Raw genomic sequence first — 22,297 nt, 5'->3', positions numbered from 1 at the left:
TTGGGCAATCAATCTTATGATGAAGTGTGAAGACAAGTTATTGCCTGCTTCAGTGATAGTTGATGAGTAGGTATTTGCTTCAAGTTAGCCTTATTCCAAACATGAAGCATATTCACTGAGGCTGAAACCAAAGATTTTTACCTTAGAGTTTGGGCATATGTACTATAATGTGGGTTATACTATAATGTGCATTATAGTACAACATGCCAGCTAAAGGCAGTAGGTTGCTATATGCAGTAATGCACTTGTTTAATCGTGCTCATATTGAGAAATTGCATTATCTCACAGTACAGGCTGAAACCTCTCATCTCAAATGGCATGAACAGAAGGACTTAAAAAAAAAAGCGTAAAACTAACCTGTGCTAGACTCATATGCCATACAGTATTTGATGAAATTATTTTGTGTATTCAGAGAATGAGGGTTTAAAATGTTTTTAGAGAAATAATTCTCCAACCCCGCAGATCTGAAACAAATTGTCAAGAGTCCTACGACTATATAATTAGAAGGTTACTGATTCCCCAGGGACAGTGGCTGGTCCATCTTAGAGTAGCAAGGCATCTCAGAATCCAGAGTGAAATGGCGTGAACTGCTCCAATGGGGAATGCTAAGTACTGGCATCAACCCACTGTGAAGCCTGTTGGCAACACGTTCCGTGCAGCCAAACTGTTGTGTCAGGGACGCTCCCTTGATCTGCAAACTGCAGGCTGGCCAGCCCCGAAAGGTCAGACCCAGAAGAGACACTGCAAGGACCTAATGGTACTTGTTTCCAGTCTACTAAGCAAAGCAGAAAACATTTGCACTTCTGAGTTTGACAAGGAAACATGCTCATGCCTGGCACTGCTGTTGAGCTCAGGTCTGCTGCACAGGGGCTTCCATGTGGTGTCTCTGGAAGAACTAGGTTGGGAAGAAGATGGTACCAGAAGGAACAAGACAGCAATGAGGATTCAAGGAACAAACCCCAGTGGTAAAAGACAAGGGGGTGCTGGGCAAGAGATGACTGAACATGAGCCAGTGTGTGCCTAGGTGGCCAAGATGGCCAATGGCATCCTGGCCTGTGTCAGCAACAGTGTGGCCAGTATGACCAGGTGTCCTGGGGTGACGTTATGATGCTTGTATCCCCATTCATATGTTCTGTGCCTTTAAGACTGGCTCTGAAGAATGAAAGTTTTGTTTGGGTTTCTCTTATCAAGGACACAGAGACGGGCAGAACATAGGGCTGTTTTGGCTTCCTGCTTTCGGCTTTCTGCTTTGCTCTCTCTCTCTCTCTGCTTTTGCTTCTGCTTGCTTTTGCTTCTGCTTATTACCTGGACTGTTTCTCCTGTCCTTTTTCTTTGACCATCTCGAACCTGCTCCGGACTGGGACCTGGGAACACCGAGGGTTTGCACCGTTTGGCTGCAGCAGCTGCCCCAGTGCCGGAGGGACTGAGAACAGAGCAACCAGCCCCAAGAGAGACTTTCTGATTTTGTAATCTTTTTCAGAGTGGTTTCATCCAGTATTGTTCATTTTGTGTGCTGGGGGGTGCTGTGCCTGGTAAATAAACAGGCTCTTTCCACTTTTCTCCGAGGAATACTTCCTGAATCAGTTGGGAGGAGGGGCTGTGTGGGTTTGCTTTCTGGAGGGGGCTCAAGGAAGACCTCTATCACTTTGTACACCAAACTGAAAGGAAGTTGTAGATAAGTGGGAGGTGTCCACTTCTCCCAGATAACTACTGATAGGGGAAGAGGACATAGCCTCAAGCTGCACCTGGGCAGTTCAGGTTGGATGTTAGAAGTAATTTCTTTATGGAAATGGTTGTTAAATATTGGAAATTACTTCTTAGGGAGTCACCATCCCTGGAGGTGTTAAAGAAACCACTATGTGATATTAATGTTATGTTCTACTCGACAAGGTAGTGAGCAGTTAAAGGCTGAACTGGACAATCTGGAGGTCCTTTCCAATCTAAATGATTGTATGATTCCATAATCATAGAGTCATTTGCTTCAGGTTAACACTGAAAAGGACTGAAAGAAAAAAGAAAAAAAATCTCAACCAGTCTGCACAAGTGCAAAACTTTCACTCTCTTTCCAATATTATGATGTTGTTATTATTTGAACTGCTTACTGTTTTACCTTGAAGAGGATTGTACAAGTCTTCAAAATTATTCTCCTAGAGAAATTCCACTCTCAATTGTAGTGTAGTGGGTATTTCTGTAGTAAGCAGCAACTACTAAAGACAAATTATGAAGGACCCCGATGAAAAGTAAGTTGAGCATGAGCCAGATCTTTTCCTTGTCAAAGTTTAATTGCATCCAGCAACTCAGCACCACACAGTTGCTCACTTCCCTCCAAAACCCAGAAGGATGGGGGGAAGTAAAGGAGGGTAAAAGTGAGAAAACTCATTGGTTGAGATGAGAACAGTTTATTAATTGAAATACAATATAATGGTGATAATAATAATAGTAATAATAAATAATAGCACTACTACTACTACTAATGATGATGATGATGATGAAAACAACAGAGAAATAAAGTCCAAGAAATAAAAGCAATGCAAAAGAAAACACCAACAGATGCCCAGAACAAGCCCTGGCCAGCCTTCCCCTTAATTCATTGTTGAAGCTGATACCATGGCCTGGAACATCCCTTTGGCCATCTGGGGTTGCCTGTCCCAGGTGTGTCCCCTCCCAGTTTCTTGTGCATCCCCATCCTGCTCATTGGTGTCATCAACACTGTTTCCAGCACAAATTCACAACACAGTCCCATAGTAGCTACTGGAAAGAAAACTGACTCTGCCCCAGCCCAACCCAGCACACCACTCTACCCAGCACTTGTGAGGCCACATCTGGAGCATTGTGCCCACCTCTGGGCTCCCCAGTACAATAAGAAATGAAGATGACAAAGCCAGACTCTTCTCAGTAGATCCCACTGACACACCAAAGACCCTTGGCATAAATTAAAGCATGTGAAATTTCCTCTAAACATGAGAATTTTATTTTTTCTTCCCATGGGTGTGGTGAGACACAGTCCTAGGAAATTTGTTTTGCAGGGCACTTGCACCAGAGGAGCTCCAGAGGCCCCTTCCAAACTCAACCATTCTGTGAGTCTGTGATAGCCCTTGGCAAGAATGTCAGGCTTTTAAAACAGTGTTATGACAAAGATAAAATGTAAAGATTACAAATTCTGTGCTCTAGGTGTCCTGCTTTGACTATAAAAATTCTCCTTTAAACCATCATGTTGTTTTTTTTTAATTTATCTCAGGCAAGAAACAAAGCCATTGGTAAACATGACACATGACATGCATGTATCCAAAATATCTGTCCCTCTGTTTTTGAGCAATAGAGTAGGAAATTAAGGTAACTTACTCTTCAAGAAATTTTTCCAAATTTCAGATAAAATAACAGATAAAATAAAGGACAGCAGATAAAAGAAATGCACATATTGAAAGAGAGAAAAATTATTAATGAAATTAGTAATGGCTAAATATCTTCAACAACTCCAATGCAAAAATGTGAATAGGTGAAATTTGCTGATGACGTGAAATTGAAAGATATCACTTATTCAGAGTAAACTGGAATGGAAGAAGATGTCAGGTGATTTAAAGGAATTTTATGTTAGAAAAAAAGAGATGAGATTTCACTGAAAAAAACCCCTAAACTTAACAATAAAAGTCCTACTCTTAGCACCAAGGTTCATCAGCAGAAGAAGACAATGACAGAATTATCCTTGGGTTGATAACAGAATACCATTATCTGCAACCATGCAAAGGAAAATGCAGTGCTAGGATGTCAAATTATGCATTGCAAGGATAGAGAAGTGTATTTTCTCTGTATGAGGACCTGGTGAGTACAGGTTGAACCACTGAATTCTAGCAGGTACATGTGGAGAGCAGGTACATGTGAAGATGACCATAAAAAATGGAAAGCCTTTAGTGTGACAAGCATTTTTCTTGTTTGCTGAAGACAAAAGAAGGTAAAAAGAAATAACAACTTTATGCTAAGTCAGTATTGGAACAAAAATAAAAAGAGAATATGAATAAATGAGAAACAAACTAACCTGGAAATTACAAGAAACAAAAAAAACCCCAAACCCTAACTATTTTTAAGATGTATCTTAAAGGCTTAGATGATGATGCTACTTGCAAGAGAAAAGAATTTGATTCAATGACCCTTTCTAGCCCTTCTAGAATCTTTCATTGAAGCATCTAACACCAAAGGAGACAGTCACATACAGTGCATTATAAGAGGAATAAAATTAAGGTCAATTGCATTTTTAAAAATGAAAGTGCTACTGTTGAATTATAGCTTTTTGTGAAACATATTTTTTGCTGTAACTGCAAATTGATTCATCCACAAAGTATGATTTAGATTTCTTTGGGAAGAAATGTCATGTATTTTTAACTAAGCCCTTCATGTTTAATAAAAAATATTTTATCATATTTTATTGCTGTAGATATCACTGAAAAATGGATCAGCTGAGGAAGCTAAATATAAACTCTATGAGTCAAAATTAATTCATTTAAAGACATAATTCAATACATATTTTAATGTCTGAAGTGCCTACTCCTTAATTTCAAGCACAGGGAGTATAAAAGATTTGATTAATATTTTCCTCCTGATTTCAGATGTGTAAAATGACAGTGCACACTTTGAGCCCTTCAATTTCTACATTGTAATAAAAAGTGAGCTCTTCCTAGTTCTAAATAGCAATCTAAATGTACTGCTTCATACCATTAACATGAAGAAATACTATGTGTGATTTACCCACCAATATATTTAATTTTGTGAGTTACTTCTGGTGATTTGCAAATGCTGATTTATGTTCTTCTACTCTTTGGAGTTAAAAAGAAAACAAAATATTGATAACTGTTCCTTGAAAAATAATGGATTTAGGAAAGAAATAAAATCTTCCTAATGTATTTTATGTTTTAGAAGCAGATTTATAACACATATTGTCACTTTTGGGTCAAACAGCGGTTTACTGTTTGGCGGATATATTTTTGCAGATATGCTCATCAATGAGTAAGGCATTTTTGATACTGTGTTTTTTGTAATATCTTCACAACAATAAACTTCTTCCTTTGGATTTCTGTTTTTCTGAAATAAGTCCTTTTGATTCTGGTGATTTTACCAGAATGTGAAATCTGGTGTTCTGACCTTTAATATGATATGTATGGGTTTATTTTCTGGGTCTGAGTGTGAACACTTATATCTATGAGATTTCTACTTACATCTGAAAGGTCTTTCAAGGGAAGTGATCTCATGAGAGTTTTGCTATATGGGGGTGAAATCTTCAAGGCACAGTCAATACCATTTTAACATTGTTAATTCTAAACGTGCAATTAAGATGTTTTATGGTCTTAAATTTCATTAAATGCAAAATAGCTTCCTTCCCACGAACTAGGTTTCTCCTTATTGGAGAATTTGTTGAATGTTTCTCCTTATCTACCTAGCAATAAATTAACATTAGAATTGACAGTGCATTATTTCAAGGGATTCAGATTAGCAGAGTAGAGTAAGGAGCTACAAAATATCAAATTGCTTTCTCCCACAATTCAATATAACCAACTTTTCCAGGAAAATGGCAAAGGAAGTTGCAAAACATACCTTCTCTACTTTCCAAATTGAAGATCTAAGAGAATGGCTCCACTAGTTCTCTGATAAAGGTCGTACAATAAGCTGATTACATTCCTGTCCAAGTCAACAAAATCATGTTTCTACATTTATGATGGGTTGACTGGAATTGACAAAAAGCAAAGTAGTTTTATGGAAAATTAGGCATGAAAACCTGTATACTGGGTGTCTGACTCCCTTTAAAGATGTGCTGCGTGCAGAAAGAATTTTGTGGAATTTATTTTATCACAATAAAAATTCTGCATTTTTTTCCAATTGTCATTTTAATGAATTGAGGACAGAAACCTAACACAGGTCAAAAAGCCCATGTTTTAAGTGATGCATCTTACAGCTCTCTCTTCAGTTAAAGAGCTTGATCCAAGGATGATCCTGTCACTTGGAGCTCTAAGACTGACACTTAAAATTCAGATCACACCTGAATACATTGAAGGATACCTCCACTGGGGAATAACACTGTCTGTTTGGATCTGGACACTCATGATTGCACTTCCATTAAATAATTTATAGTTTCTGCAATATTTGCCATATTTTGTAGGCAGTGTTTTGGAAATCTTATAAGAAGTGCCCGTGGATACTTGGACTAGGGTTGAATCCTATAATCTGTGCTATGCATTATTTGAGTCCTATTACACAGTATTACAAAGCATTTTTTGAAATGCAGAAGCAAATTTTGCAGTAGATCTGAGGAATATATATCTGGATATTAATGTAATATTCTCTGCCTCATTCACTGCTATAGAAATTCAGATTTCTGACTGAGAGCTTTTCTTGACATCTGTTGGGATACAAACACTAAGATCCTCAGCTCTCTAGAAGAATTTTATAGCTATCCTTATTCTGAACAATGAAAAAATATATAAAAAACTTATCTGAAAATAAATTCCCTTTTATGGCAAGTGCAGCAAAAAAATGTTATTAATGCATACTTTGGGACAATTAGTGATTTGAATGCACTGATACTACTAAGTATTCATGTAGATAAGACAACAGAAACTGATGAACAAATGAGATCTAACTAAAGCTTTAATTCACTTTGTGAAAACCCAAAGATCCAAGGACAGAAAAGGACTAACAAAGTTACCTAAAGTGAAGATATTGACCTGCAATCTTTCTTTTATAATAATAGAAGAAAACATAATTGATCACCTAAAATACTGAGAAAAGGGCTACTTCAAGGTAAGTATGAAAATGTCTAGACTCATGTTCATCTTCCAGAGAACAAAGGAAATATTACTACTGCCAGACATTCTCTTAGGGTTTGAGTTAGGTTTATAATATGACACCTGAATTTATGTATCTTCCAGTGTATTAGGCATCAAAGATCTTCTTAGTGGTAATGGACATCCAGCCCATTCATTCCCTGGAGACTTGGAAGTGATTTAACTGTACACACAATGTGGCCCCTCTGTCAGATCACTCTTTCCAAGGAATGTCTTGAGCTGCTTGTTCCTGAGTGCACAACATTTTCTTTAGCTATGTTTACCACATGTCCATTTTTTCAGTCACTTGCATTTACATGTTTACTGCATGTTTTCCTTCAAGGTCCCTGATATCGTCGGGTCATGCAATAGGATCAAGGATGGATCCTAATGGGCTCACGAGGTCCATCTCCTTTGTTTGATACTAGCATGTAAGACTTGACTATCTTATTCAAACAGAGTATATGACTGGGTCCTCTTGACGCCATAATTAACTCCTCTGGCAGTAAGATGTACTGTTGATGGGTTCACCTATTTCATGGTAAGACAGCATGATGTTTTGCTGGCCACTCTAGTACTGCAAAAGACTTACTGAAGTTCCTTCAGTCCTTCTAATATCTGACCCCTACCTGATCTTTCTCTTCCTCTTCCAGTGACGCTTCCAAGGACAGTATCACTCCACAAAAGGGGCAGGGGAAGACGGGTGGGTGCTGAAAGATGCACGAAGAGGAAGATGAAGTTCCCAGGACATACTAGGGAGTGGGGAGCTTGGTGAGCTTGGAGGAGGGAATGCCTATTGTTCATCAACTCTTCTAGGGCCAACTCACTAAAGAAGGATTAAATAAACCCAAGTTGCCAATCCTGCTTTGAATTTCATTTAAAACAAACACGCTTTGCCTCTTTCTACACTCAAAGGAGTCCGATAAAAAAGAATACACATAACCCAACCTCCCCTGCCCCCCTGCCCCAGTCCATCCCTACCAGCTTACATACAACCCTGAGGTCTCACAGAAATCAATGTGCCTCTGTTGGTTTACAACAAGATTATTATTTTTTTTGTTACCAGCAGTTCACAAGATCTCATGGTGAATGAGTCAGGTTGAGAGGAGATTTTAAAAAGCCTTTTTCTGAAGCTGAGGGAGCAGGTCAAATGCTAAAAGAATTTATTTTAAAAATATCATCAGTGTGCTCTTTGACTTGCAGGAGAGGCTGGAATCTTTGGTAATCAAACCAAAGGTTTTTCAAGCTAGAGATTTAGGCTAGGAAATTACTTCAATAGGGCTATCTATATAGTGGAAGCTGTCTGTTTGCAGAAATTGCTAGAATCATTGTTTCAATAATATTCAACTGATATGAGCAACTCACATTTGGATCCTGAGGAAGAAGCCCCACTTGAAGTGGACCGTGATGCTCCCTTCATGGAGAAAACCCCTTTGCCTCTACGAGTTGTTGTCACAGCCACCCGAGGACGTTTGAGTGGAATCACTGCACGGGGCGGAGGGGGGACACGGCCATGGTAATCAAACAACCTAGAAAAGATTAAGTCAGCTGGACTCCATAAAACCCTCTGTGATTTCATGTCATGGGAGCTCTGTCAACTAAATTTGCATGTTATCTGAGAAAATTACCCTTTGAAACTGTAATCACTTTATATCAAGTCAAATTAGATTTCAAGGACCTATGCACATTAAGTGCCTTATTCAGATTTCAGTCACACACTGGTGCACAGACCAGCTCAGATTTTTTGTGTGTCATTCAAATGAAGGATGTATTATGGGACTCTGCAATTTTCCGTATGGAAAATCCATAACTTGCTTTCCACAGGTCCACGTAATTTCATTGTTCACAGCCAACAGCAATATATTTTGTTGTGACATTTCAGCTCCTTCATTACATGCATGGCTTAAATTCTAGTTTTCTATCTGCTATTCTTAAAGATGTAAAAGTAAAGAACAAAAGAGAACTTTCCTGAAGACAACCATCACCCTAAAGAAATATCTTGCAGTTTCTGAAATAACAAGAATCTTTGCATATGTTCTCTTTATTGCAGAATGAATTGGTGTGGAAATGCTAAAATACCCAAGCATGCTTAATAAATAATAATAAAAAAAAATTGTTCAAACCAAAACCACAGTAGCAGGTAGATATTCAGACTTTTTACCAAAGATACTCTATAACAAAAATGAACTTATGTTCCCAAACCGAATAGCCTAATCTGTTGCGGTGTACAGTTATTAATAGCAGGTAACTAACCAGTGTAGAGGGAAATAAAGGCAGTAAAAAGGTAATCAAAGCTACAGATATTCTTAGAACATAAAATATATGGGTTCTGCATATGATAGGTCAAGAGAAGAAGGTTCAAAAGACAAAGATTTCCAGTTCACAGTCTGAAGCAACAGCATCATAAAATATTCTCAAATTTATTTGCAGCTAGTAAGTATGGAAATTTATAACCACATTTTTAATTTTCAAAGTTGTGAGTACTGTCACCTGGCTGGGCAGATAGATACACATTTGAAAACAGACACACAAGAAACAGTAAATCACTCACCACAGAATCTAACATTATGATGAATAGAACAAAGTTAAATTTAAATCTTCTAACCCATTTTCTGGTAAGTACATACACAGTACTTAAATCAGACCACACTTCTGTTTGTACTGTAATCCTACAGACAGTGTAACCATTTCCCTCCTTTTTCACAACTGCCTACAAATTGTGACACAGAGATCCTGTTACACTCAATGACTGAAATCCATGGCCTCACATATTCCCACAAATGAGCAGCTTTTAGCTATTGTTAGCATAACTAAAGAATTCTGTGTGAAGATGGACACTAAAGCACCTTTTTCTACTTTTAACACAAATATTAGTGCTTATTGCCAGTCATAATTTATCATATTAAATGATCTGCAGGTTGGTCATAAGCTCCTTTTTGAAATTACTGGGAAAAAATGCTTCTGAAGTGCTATAAGCTGTCATGAAAACTTTCATTATATGATTATTGTCCAAAGGTGATAGTTTTTTAGCTTTCAATAGTTTGTGTTTAGATAATATAGTGAAAGGTGAAACTATGCTTCCTTTTCTCAAAATATATAAAAGAACATTTATCTAAATGACTGTTATCAAACTCTTCCTACTTTTGTTTATGAAATCATGCAAAACTTTTGGTCTTGGTATTTTGTTTTGTCAGGTTCTATATATTCCAATAACATGCTTTCTTTTAAAAAACAATGCTTCCATTTATGGATTTGAACCACCATGTCTGTTTTTCTTGTGCTTGTAATACAAGAAATGATAAAGAGAAATTTTCAGTCCCAAAGCAATTCTTTGCCCCAATAATCACTAGTGTGCATACAACTATGCCTTTTCTTTCAGTCATCCTTCTAAATGTACAGTTCTGATCTTGCCAATCTGCCTTCATATAGATTTTATTTTAAAGAACTATCCATTTCTGACACCCTTTTTTGATCCCATCACTGCTTTAGTCAAGGTAAGAAAGACTTTCTCCCTTCAAGGAGTCTGGAAAGCTAATAACATAAATTAGTTGAAATATTAGGAAACAAGATCTATGGTTTGCGATAGAAATTCAGAAAATTCAGAAGTTCAAAAATTCAAAGAATCATGACTATATTTCTTAATTTTTATTTCCTATAAGTAGTTTGTACACGAAATTCTCCATGGGATTTTCTTTTTCATGACTACCATATTGAGATTTTCATCTTTCCTTTCCATCATCTGGTATCTAAAAGAGATTGTTCACCTCATACAGTTTTTGTTTTCAGAATATCAACATGTCCAGCCTAATGAGGCCAACCTCATATGCAGGTTTTGTACCATAAAAGTTCTGCTGTCTTAATTCTGAAAGACTTCTAAATAAAAAAATTATACTATTGAATAGATCTATGGATATGTTTCACCATCAATAGTTTTCCATAAAAATGCAATTATCAAGAGAGACACCAAGAAACAACCCTTAACATCCAATAAGCTTTTTAAATTTATTTTTAATGAAAATTAACCATTATAGTTTATCATTTATGCTACACATAAAATACAGAATTGAGGAAAAAACTAGACATATACCTTTAACATTCGTGTGGCATAGATGAGAAACACTATTCTCTTTAAAAACATACAATTCCACAATAAAATTCAGAGCTTGGAAAAAAATAAATAACCTTGGAAAAATAAAAAAAAGCCTATGGAAGCTAACTTTTTACAGGACATGTGCTATTCCTACTGCAAAGGCTGGACAGAGCAGGATGAAACTGCTTTGATGGCTTTTACTTCATATGTTCATATGCTATGCTATATCTCAATAATTCTAACTTTGTCCAAAGGGGCATGGTAATTTATATGCCAAACTAAAACTAGTGGCTCAAATTGAACCCACATCAGGAGAAAACAAACATGAAAATATTGTTTCTACATTTTTCCTACTGTGTTCCTAAGCAGAAAGGTATATAGCACACATACCTAACTTCTGGGGGTAACTGTTCCCCTGCTACTGTCCATTGCTTTACATAGGAGAAATATCAGATCAGAACAGGTTGGTGGAGCAAATCTTTGTTCCTCTCTGGCTCACTTGTCCTGTGACAAACCAAGCTGCTGTAATGCAAAAACACAGCACTGCTGGCTAACAAGTTGGCTATCTGTGATCATTCTTGCTACTCCTGTGTTGTGGGGATTCTGCTCCATCTGAATAAATACATTTTCACAGTGCTGAGCTAGGCTGTGTGTAACTACTCAAGGCAAAATCTCCAGTTGCTCAGGCATCCAAATTCTTTTTGTCCTACAGGAACACACTGTTCAGCTTGCGCTTCTGCTTCTTTCAGTGTTCTTCTGGACAAAGCCAGGAACGTCATACTGAAGAATTTCACAGCCACCCACCATACATCCTAGTGAAAGTAAGCCTGGGAGAACTCTACTAAACTACCATTAAACTGTTCAGCACAGCAAATACCCCAATAGCTCTTAGAGAAGGATAAAACCTAAGGACCTGCATAGTAAGCATACATTTGGTGGTGTTCTCTGCAAGATATAAAAATTGTCTTCTTTTACACAATAGAAATAATGCAATGAATAATCAATAAAATCAGAATTAGCCTGTTTAACCAAACAATGGGATTATATCATCAACAACATGAGTAATTATGTAGGATGTACAAAAATGCAGGCACACATACCGATTGTAGAAATCATCTCTGTAGTAGTCATAATCAAAGACATAACCACTGTGGAAAAACACAGAAAAACAAGAAAGAACTGTTTTATAGGAAAATACACACTGGTTAAAAGTTCTGTGGTAACATTGGCTTACTCTCAAATATATATCCCTTCTTCAAAGTCCTTCCACTTCTTTTGTACTGGGTACAATGTACATTATGTTTGTCAATGCTGCTGTCAGCTATAACTGTATATTTGGAAATGTGAAGACTGGGGCACAGAGAACTGTGTAAACAGTTGACAGCACACACAGATAGGATTTAACACAGTGAGACAGCTCTGTAATTAGTGGATCATTACAGTGTAATTCTCTGTGAGAGTGATCAAATGATGTTAGCATGCCAAAACTAATGCCCTCTTCTTTTCTGGTCTAACATAGCATGATCAGTGGAGTAGGAAGACAGTTAAATACATGAAAGAGTGGGAAATGAGTGATAAGGGGAGCTAAGAGAGTTACTTTGATTTAGAGAAACATGGAAAGGATTGGACTTCTTGCTAATTCTTGAGTCCACCAAACTGTTTTCATCAAAAAGAGAAGTAAAAAAAAATTATTAAAAAAATAAATGCTAGATAAGTGTTACAGGGATGCATTTCCTCTCAGGTTCAGGAAGGAATAAGCATACCAATCTGAGAAAAAACAGGCACCACCAAGGGAAATGAACAAATGAGAAATTACTCAGGTTCATGAGAAAACTACTTTTGAGCTGTTAATAGCAAAGTCAGTCCCAGATTCCTGGTTTTCCATTCCATTAGCAACTTTCTACTTTTGTGGTGAAGAAATAACAAAGAAATCTTATCTATCTCATACACCCAAAAAGAAAACAAAAACAAAACCAAAACAAAACAAAACAACAACAACAACAACAAACCAACAAAAAAACCCCAAAAAACCCAAAAAAAGAAAAAAACCCAAAAAAAGAAAAAAAACCCCAAAAAATACCCCAAACCGAAACCAACAAACCAATGAGCCAGTAAAGGCTCAGCATGGAAAAGTCACAAGGATTTATTTATACTCTGCCTAGTAACATGCTCTTTTACTGTTTTGAGAAGGACAATTATGAATAGTAAAGGTAAGAAACATGAAGAAAGTATCATAAAAGAAGGAGAAGCTTTAAGTGAGAAAGGAAAAAGCTAGAAAAGACAGAGGTAATAAGGACAAAACACAGAAGCAAACTTCCCCTGAAAGGGGCACAATAGAATGACAAATGACCGTGTGATTTAGGTTGGAAAGGACCTTAAAGATCAACTACATATTAAAGAAGCTTTTCTTTGCAGGTAATGGACTTGTGGATAATTTCTTGCTCTTGAACATTGAGCAAAATGGGGTTTTTAGTGAATACTTTGAAGAATATGTAAAAAATTCTACCAGAGCAGGTCAGGCCACAATTTCTGTCTCTGCCATACCTCTTTCACATGCAAATGCCCAATTGCAAAAATAGAATAAATTGTACTCTCTGCCTGCACAATATTGCAGTAGGAAGATCATGAGAGCTGCAAGCAATTGTGGTCCTTTCTTTAATTTGAGAAAAGAAATTCTAAGATATATATCATGTGAAACACTGAATTGAACAAGCCTGAGAGACTAGAACCCAGCAGCAGGTAAGCTGTGTGTGGCAGAGGATGTAAATAATAGTAGACTGTGTATAGTGATCATGTGTCTGTCTTAAGATGCCTCAGTGCATCTTAATGTAAAACTAGCAATTTTTTTCTGAACGATATGATAGCTCTTATTTTGTCTTTCACTTCAGTCTGCAAGTAACTAAGAAGTAGCAAGTATCAAAGCTATTATTTTATTTAAAGTTATTCACAGCTTCCTAGTGGTTTCATTTAGCTGAATGATTAATAGCTTCAGTTAGCCCATAGTTAATATTCAACGTGTGTTTTTAAGTAGAAGATAACAGACAATTTGAGGAAAAAATATTAAATTTAAAAGCCCTGTCACATGAAACCTTTTGCCTGGAGTTGACATTTATTTAATTTGCATAAAGAATAGACAAATTCACTTTTTCAATGTTGAAGACCATGAAGCTGGTGGAGAATAATTCGCTGGGGCCAGTTAGTGTAAGGCTGAAGGATGACTATATTTTTCTGTAGTAACTCAGCTCTGGCTTACAGAATAGAATAAGGACTACTGGCCCCTCAATGGGTATGAAAATTTTATGTTGAGTGATGATGTTTCATCTGTGATAATATGTTGAATTGAAGAGATTATAATTGAAAGCAACCAGTATATCTCTCTACCTACAGCTATAATTGTTTCTACTTCTGCATGTCAAGGTACAGACATAAGACTTGGTCAGTGCTGCAGTACAACACCAAGCAGAAAATAGCACAGATAGTCACTGGCATTGAGATAAAGGTGACTACAAGGCTCTTAACCTCTTGAGAGTTATTCCTTAGCAACACAACAGCCTGTGTAATGGAGGCCACAGGTAATCACTCATACAGTGGTGAATACCAGATACTCAGCAGGTCAGAAGCAGAGAAAGGTTTAAACAAGCCTGTGAACTGTTGGAGTCAGCATTTTCCTAATGGCACTGTAAACAGGCAGATTACTTACCCAGAAACATGTGCCATCTTGACAATATTAACGATAGAACTGCCTGCCTGATGCTGATATTAATGCAGCAGACAGTAAAAGACTCTGTTTTACATGTGTCTCGCAATGAGGCAAAGAAAAATCAATAAAATGTGCTTCTACTAAGCAAAAGTCATGGTTGCTTTTCCTATCGTAGTATCACCAAGACAATCTTGTACAAGCTGTCTTTTTTGGTTTCACTTAGCACTCTGCATATCTTTAAAACTGTGCATGCCTGAAGAATAAATGTCTCTCCCATCACCATATTTTCAGAGCTATGGTGTTGTGTGTATTCAAAGTTCCTGTGCATATCAGCAGTTGCACATGTGCCAGGAGGGCAAATAGAGTATTGTGCTTCTGCTTCTTTGAAATAAACATATGGATGTTATCATGTCTTTATATACCTGATGTTGAAATCATATGACTACAAAAGTACAATCTTTTTCCATTCTCTATGCTATGCCCTCATAAGATGTTTATAAACTAATGATCACATCCTGTTTTAACTTAGGTATCTCCAAACATCAGTGGTATAGCTGACTTCTGTGGGGTTGTTCTAACTTTAGGAGAGTTAATGCAGAACAGAGCAGAAATACCTTTTGTTATTTTCTGGTCAACAAGACTTTTGTCTTCCATTATCAGCCTTAGCTAATATCACTTTTTCTTTCCACAGGTACAAAGACACATTTAAAGAATGAATGTTCACAAAATAGGCATAATGTATCTTAATTTAATTGACAGTGTGATTGCCATTTATGCTGTCAGTTTCTTCTCTGTTATGAGGCCTGAATAAAAATATTAAATATGAAACTAACATTTGTTCCATCAAACTCTTTTTGGGAAGCACATATCAACCTAATGTTTGAAACTAATATTCCAGTCATTTGTGAAATAATTTCTCATGTCATGGAAAAAGTGTGTTAGAAATTTTTGTTGTTGAGAGCAAAAAAGAATCAGTCTATACTGATATGATGTTCAAAAAGAAGTTTGTGAGGGTAACTAGATGATTTAGAGAAGAAGCATTTAGAGATAGAAAATTTCCCCATTAGAAAATCAACCAGATGTAAGTTGCTTCCATAAGCTAATGAAAAAAATGGTGGAGATTTCAGGGCACTTTTCAGTGGATGGTTACCTACATGCTCAGACATAAATCAAATTGGTGGGTTGAATCCCACCTTTACTTGAAAGAAAATTCTATTTTAGGTAAGGATGAGAATGCTGATAGAAGTGGAGGGACACTGCTGTTTTGCAGTTCAGGCTGTATATTCTGCAGAGAAAGAGGACATTCTCCAGAACCTGTTTTTTTGCTGACAGACTTACTGTCAGAAGTCAAATTATCTCAGTGATTCTTTCAACTAGAAAAAAAGAGGAAAAATAGTCACAGAGAAGCATTTTACATTCATTTCCATAATGAAGTTATGAGAGCAAATAGGTATAGCTAAAAAGAACAGCTTAACATCAAAAATCACCAATCACTTGTCCCAAAATACCAAACGATTGAACATAATGTACTGTTTGTATATTTCAATTAATGATTAAATTGCATAGTAATTTTGTACCATAAGTTAATAAAAGGGTTTTTAAAATTTTTTCCCCTAATTCTGCACATTTATTCAATTAGTAAGAGCAAGATTTACTTTTTCCTGAGTGGGGAAAACATAAGGAGTTAAGTTTCAAAAAGTGCAGCATGGAATCTAATACTTTAAGTAGATTTTTTTTTTTCTTCAAAACTGAAAATTTTTTTCCAGTTCTAATCTGAAGAGGTGCATTTTGTCTAAGGAGCACATGTATACATAAAAATGCTGACATATAGTACACCATTTTCCATTAAAATATCTTTCTGCAGGCACTAGGCAGAATTTATTTGCAATATGATTAGGCTGTATTTTTTCTGTCTCTAGATATGTTCCTTCTCTATTCTCATCCTCTCTTCCAATAACTCTTGTCCCAGTGAAATGTGTTTTGGGAAAACTGTTGAACTTATTGTGCAACCTGAATTTTAGACAAAGCTTGGGCAAATATTCCAAGTTGCATATACACATTCAGGTCATTAAAACACTAAGGCATTTTTCTGTAGAGGATTAGGCAAAGCTTGTGAAGCAGACAAGGACAAAGACATTGAGATCAATATTCAGACTCTGGGGATCAGCTGGTTTCAGAGCTGTTTATGAAAGAAAGACAGAATAGTGATACAGGCAAAACTAACCCCCAACAATTTTCTGTACAGCTAAGTATTAGAATTCCTCCAAACCAAAACTACTTACTCCGTCAGCAGGCACAGCCTATGCTTAACAATGTTATCCTGATGCTCTTTAGAAACAAAACAGTTGTTTTCCAATGTAAAGATACTTGTATAAATCTACTTAATATCTCCCCAACTTTCTCCTGTTGCAAAGCTATTTTTCTGTCATCTAAACTATTGTCCAATTATTTATGTTTCCTGTGGGAACATTTCATAGTAAGGCAAAGAAGAAGATTTCTAGTGGCCCAACCATTTTCCAAGGTGTCCTTTATTTGCATAGTCTGAGTGGGGAGTTCGCAATGTCCCTAAGATATTTTTTCTTCCTTAGTACAAGAGAGATGGGTCCAGCCTCTCAAAAATCTGTTATAAATTCAGTGCGTTCAAAGTACTACTGTCAAACCATACGCATGTGATTGATTATCCAATTTGCTAATAATATTGTGTACATTGAAGGAGTGTCACTTGACTTGGTTTGACAACTATAGCAGACTCTTGTTGACAGGTGTAGGATTAAGTGATGGGTTCAGTGTTTCCACAGCCTTTCACTGAAGAGAGTTTAAATTAAAATCATAGTGGTAACACTGTTGAAAGACTAACTCTTTAAGATTACAAAACCAGAAATCTGAAACTTTATGCACTTTTCAGAGAAGCTGTCTTAGAAGCGCTGAATGAAACACAAAAGCACAGTGCAGAAAAAATTAATCAATTGGAATGCAACAATGTCAGAGTTCATGTAAAAGAAAAGAAAATCTTGAAAATTGCATCACGTGCTTTCCATTTTTCAAAATGTCAAAAGGCTTAAGTTAAATTTGTGTTCTCATTTAAACTAAGTTTACTGATTAAATTAATAGGTAATTTTGTTATTTTGGATTGAACAACTCAAGATTTAAAGCAGAAAAATGGACACGTGAAGGAAACAGAACTTTCAGGGTCGTGAGCACTGCTTGTGATGTCAAGCCATAGTGACTGTTTTTCCCAGACGATGCTTTGCAAGTGCAGTTACAATATAAATGAGGATACCAGATTCTGTCAATCTGCAAAAGCATTCTTTTACTCCTGACCCACTGAGTAATAATTTCCATGGCAAGTCACCTGATAAGGAGATTATTCTACAACCAAGCACAGAACTGGATTCAATTCCAGTCTGGTCAGAGATGAGTGGAAAGGACAGTTGTGCATCACACAACCAGCTGTGTGTCCTCTAGACCAGGGCTAGGTTGACTACTGTTGCACTCAGGTAGAAAAATTGTAAAATAAAGGCCTCATAAAATCAGGCCTGCTCTGTTAGATCGATGGCTGGCTTGTCATTTCTTCCAAGCGCAGCTAGCACTTTGCAAGCTCCCCTGTGAAAACAATCCTGGTATCAATAGTTTGTTCACTTGTGCTCGTACCTTTCGTAGCATGGAAGACTGCAATCTGTATACTCTCCTGCTTTATTCTGCCTGGCATTTTTCTTTGTGGTTACCTCCAAATTCTAAGGGCAACTAAGAAAATGGGGTATTAATATTTTTCTCTCTCATTCATTGATGATTTTTATGAGCATATTGAATGTAGAGTTTAATCAGGTTACATTTTTGGCTTCAGGTTTCACCTGATTTTCCCATGTCTAAGCTCTTTTAAAATACAAAACTCACATTTTTTAAATCACATGTTGTAGACTCTGTCAAATATTTTGGTAGCAGAATTGATTGTTAACTGATGTTCCACTCTCGCTGCTGTATCTTAAGAAGAAAAAAAGAAAAGAGCCAACTCACAGTAAATTTGGGGAATTCAGTATGTATTTTATGTGATTTCCCTTCATCTTCTCGCTTGCGCTTGCTGAATTCTACAGTACTTCTCCTGAAGACTCCTTCATTTTGCTGTTTCAAGCTACCAGGAGCAGTTGCACAGTTTGAAATTTTGATAACTTGCTTGCAGCAGATGGGTAAATTTCATTGGCTGATTGTTATTGTCCGTTGGGAACACAATACTAATTCTGGAGCAACCTGGTCTAGTGGAAGGTGCCCCTGTCTGTGGCAGGGGAGACTGGAACTAGATAATCTTTAAGGTCCCTACCAAGACAAACCATTCTGTGATCCTATGATTTGCATGATCCTAAATTAGGCTCGTGGAACTTTATGCTTCCTTTATTGCCACTTTCTGTAACATTTTTCTCTGGATTATGTGGTCACAGTCCCTGACTGTGGGACAAGCGGAGATGAGGGCTCCACTTGCACTTTCATGCACCATGTCTAGCAAACATTTAAAGGTTTGTTTTCAAGTGGCTTACCACTGTGGGAAATGCACATTAGACTTTAAAAATACAAGCACACCTTAGACTAAATGTCACTTTATACAGTCAATTGAATAAAGCTACCAAAACAATTTAGTTCTGAGAATTGCTTCCAGCATCTCTTCCCCAAGAGATGCAAGATTCTGTGAAGGAATGAACAGTGTTCTCTGAATCCTCCTTCCTACCCTCTTACCTTCTTGCTGAACTGCCCTTGCATGATTTTTGCCTCCTCCCAGCAAAACCACTTTACCACTACTCATCCTTATACAATTACATGGGTGGAATTTTACTTTTCTGTGCATGGTCTACACAGCAAGAGAGTTTTAGTTTTATAGCCTATAAAGAGTCATCCAGAACACAAAATACCCCTAGCTACTGACAACTAGATAAGGTCAGCATGAAACTAAATCATACTTGATTCCAGATTTAAAGTATAACCATGATTAATTTGTGTATGTGTATACAAGAGAAAAGACTCATTTTTCAAGAAGACAAAGCCTTATTCAATACCTCTCAGAGTCCTCCATCTCTGCTAAAGAAATGGGAACACTTTGGAACAAAACTTCTTTATAAGCCACAATAATGAGCTCCAGTTTTGTTTTAATAACTTCCCTGTCTCAGAAGATGTAGCTTCCAGTTCCATATCCATTCGTACACCAAGAAATTTTAGATCTGCAGAATGAATTAGATTATTTGAGAAACGCTTCAATTTTCCTCTTTTGTTTATTGATCCTAATTTCTGTGAAGGTGTTAGCTGTGGCAGCAGCTATCTGGTTACAGAGAGCAGCACACAACCTTCCCAGGCATTTTCCTGGGGAAGGCTGTAAGAAGATGAGAGAAAAGAATGAGAAACAATTCTTATCTCCACTTGCTGCACCTGTTGTGCACACATGGAATGTGTTATGGAGATTTGTTTACCGAAAGGTGATTTTTTGATTAGCCACTTGTGATGGTGTTTGGATTGATTGACCAATTGGATCTGTCTGTATTGGACTGTCTGTAAGGGTGATGAGTTTCTTAATAAGTATAGTATAATAAAGTGACTGATCAGCCTTCTGGAATCATGGAGTCAATGCTAATTATTACCCAGCTGGGGGGCCTGCAATCACAGTTACCTACTTTCAAATAGCTCAGAACAAACAGTTCATGTGAAAAATGCAGTCTGAAAGTTGGTAATTTTTCATTTTGACTATTTGTTGTTCATAGTTTGCCTGGAAAACTCTCTTTACTTTGTGTCCCTTATTTAGATGCCAAAAAACTGAGGCCATATCCAGTAGGTACTTTCTGGCAAATAACTGCTTCTGGCAAAAGGTATCAAGAATGTTGGTTGAAAAGGAACTCTATATGAGTCAGCAGCATGTACTCAGAGCCCACAATGCCAACCGTATTCTGAGCTTCATCACAAGGAACACGACCACCAAGTGAGGGAGGTGATTCTCCCCGTCTGGTCTCATGAGACTCCATGTGGAGCACTGCATGCAGCTCTGTTGTTCCCACCATAAGAATGATGTGGACCTGTTGGAGTAAGTCCAGAGGAGAGCCATGAAGATGATCACAGGGCTGGAACACCTTTCTCGTGAAGACAGGATGAGAGTTGGGGGCTGCTACACCCGGAGAAGAAAAGACTCTGGGGAAACCTCATAGCAGTCTTCTAGTACCTAAAGGTGCCTACAAGAAGGATAAGAGAGGGACTTTTGACATGTCATTATATGATAGGACAAGAGGGAATGGCTTTAAAGTGAAAGAGGGCAGATTGAAATTAGATATTAGGAAGAAATTTGCTGTGAGGATGGTGAGACAATGGTGAGGAATTGGTTGCCCAGAGGAGTTGTGGATGCTTCACCTCTGCAAGTGTTAAAGACCAGATTGGATTAGGCTTTGGGCAACCTGGTCTCGTGGGTGGCACTAGTTATAAATAGATTATATTTAAGGTCCTTTCTAACCCAAACCTTTCTGTCAACCTACAAAAATGTATAATTGTTGGGACTTACAACTGCTTTCTGATATCTATCTTGTGGTTATCAAAATCTTTGATAAAAGTAGCTGGTTACAGGATGGCAGCTGATTCAACTTTCCATCCTTCTTTAGAATAAAGGCTACAGGACTCAAGTGTGGCAAGCTCAGAATGTTTGGGGTTTTTTGGATTTTTTGGTGGGTTTTTATTTTTCTTTTTTTTTTTTTTTTTAATACAAGATTAGAATCAACTGAAAAGAAAAAGCAACCCTCTATATTTGCTGGAAATCAGTTTATACCTTTCAAATTAAACAAATGCTTTAGCATTAACAACAGTCACTACCATAACTATGTCAACTGTCAGTGGCTGGTTGTGTATGACAGATTCACTCTGATATTTCTACTTCATTTTAAGACTTATTCTCCAACTTTTAATTGTGCTCTAACGTGTCATGAAGGATTTAATTTTATTGAGCAAAACTGGTCCAGTTTTGATTTCAGAACTAAGGTTGAAAACTTTAAAAATTAAATTTGAACAACAGTAATTAAACTCTTAGCAATAAAACTCTTATCCTACTATTGATAAGGCAGAATATTACCTAATTCTTTTTTTTTTTTTAATGCTACATCAGCATTGAAGTTGGTATGACCTCTTAAATTTGTGCATACACATAGAGCATTTGTGGCTGATGTAGAAGAAGTTGAACTTTGGCTTAAGGAATGGTGAGAATTATAATGGTCTGGCCTGAACCTGAGATAAAAAAAAATCTGTGAACTCAAGGGAGAGCTACATAGTGCTTTTGAGCTATAGTTCATAATTAAAACTAAGAAAAAATTTCCCCCAAAGAGACTGAAACCGAACCAGCCAAAATCAAGACCTTTGAAATCAACACCAGTTTGGGCCAAACAGAGACTATGGAATATGATCATAAATACCCCTGATACAGTCATGCTTCTTTTCAAATTATGGTCTGTAAATCATTATTCCAAGGTATTGGAAAGTCATTTGTAAACAAGGTCAAATCTCAGAACAAGATAAACTAGTAGAAAATTATCTATGATCCAATTTATTTTACTAGTTGAAAGCTTGCCTGATACCAGGACATATCATAATTTTATTTCAATTAAGGTTATACCACAATACACAAGTGCACAGCTGAATGACCCAGTAAAACAAGATGTGAGTAGTTGTTCCTTGGTATCACACAAAAAG

The 22,297-nt window shown here is 37.0% G+C and overlaps 1 protein-coding gene across 5 annotated transcripts in view; it reads right to left on the bottom strand.

Annotated features, from left to right (window-relative positions):
• The window catches only part of RALYL (RALY RNA binding protein like), a 368,275-nt gene that overhangs the window by 24,917 nt on the left and 321,061 nt on the right, over positions 1–22,297 (bottom strand). For 4 of the 5 annotated variants that reach the window (XM_058042361.1, XM_058042353.1, XM_058042378.1 and 1 more), the window contains 3 exons: positions 12,000–12,047; positions 8,175–8,338; positions 7,439–7,519 (listed from right to left, as the gene is read on the bottom strand). In XM_058042361.1, coding sequence (XP_057898344.1) covers positions 7,439–7,519; positions 8,175–8,338; positions 12,000–12,047 — 293 coding nt within the window. The remainder of the gene's footprint in view (positions 1–7,438; positions 7,520–8,174; positions 8,339–11,999; positions 12,048–22,297) is intronic. The other variant, XM_058042370.1, reaches the window with a different exon arrangement.

The sequence above is a fragment of the Melospiza georgiana genome, chromosome 1 (assembly GCF_028018845.1).
Source record: "Melospiza georgiana isolate bMelGeo1 chromosome 1, bMelGeo1.pri, whole genome shotgun sequence".
Lineage (NCBI taxonomy): Eukaryota > Metazoa > Chordata > Aves > Passeriformes > Passerellidae > Melospiza > Melospiza georgiana.
Note: the sequence above shows the minus strand (reverse complement) of the source record. Positions and strands in the feature narration are given on the sequence as shown.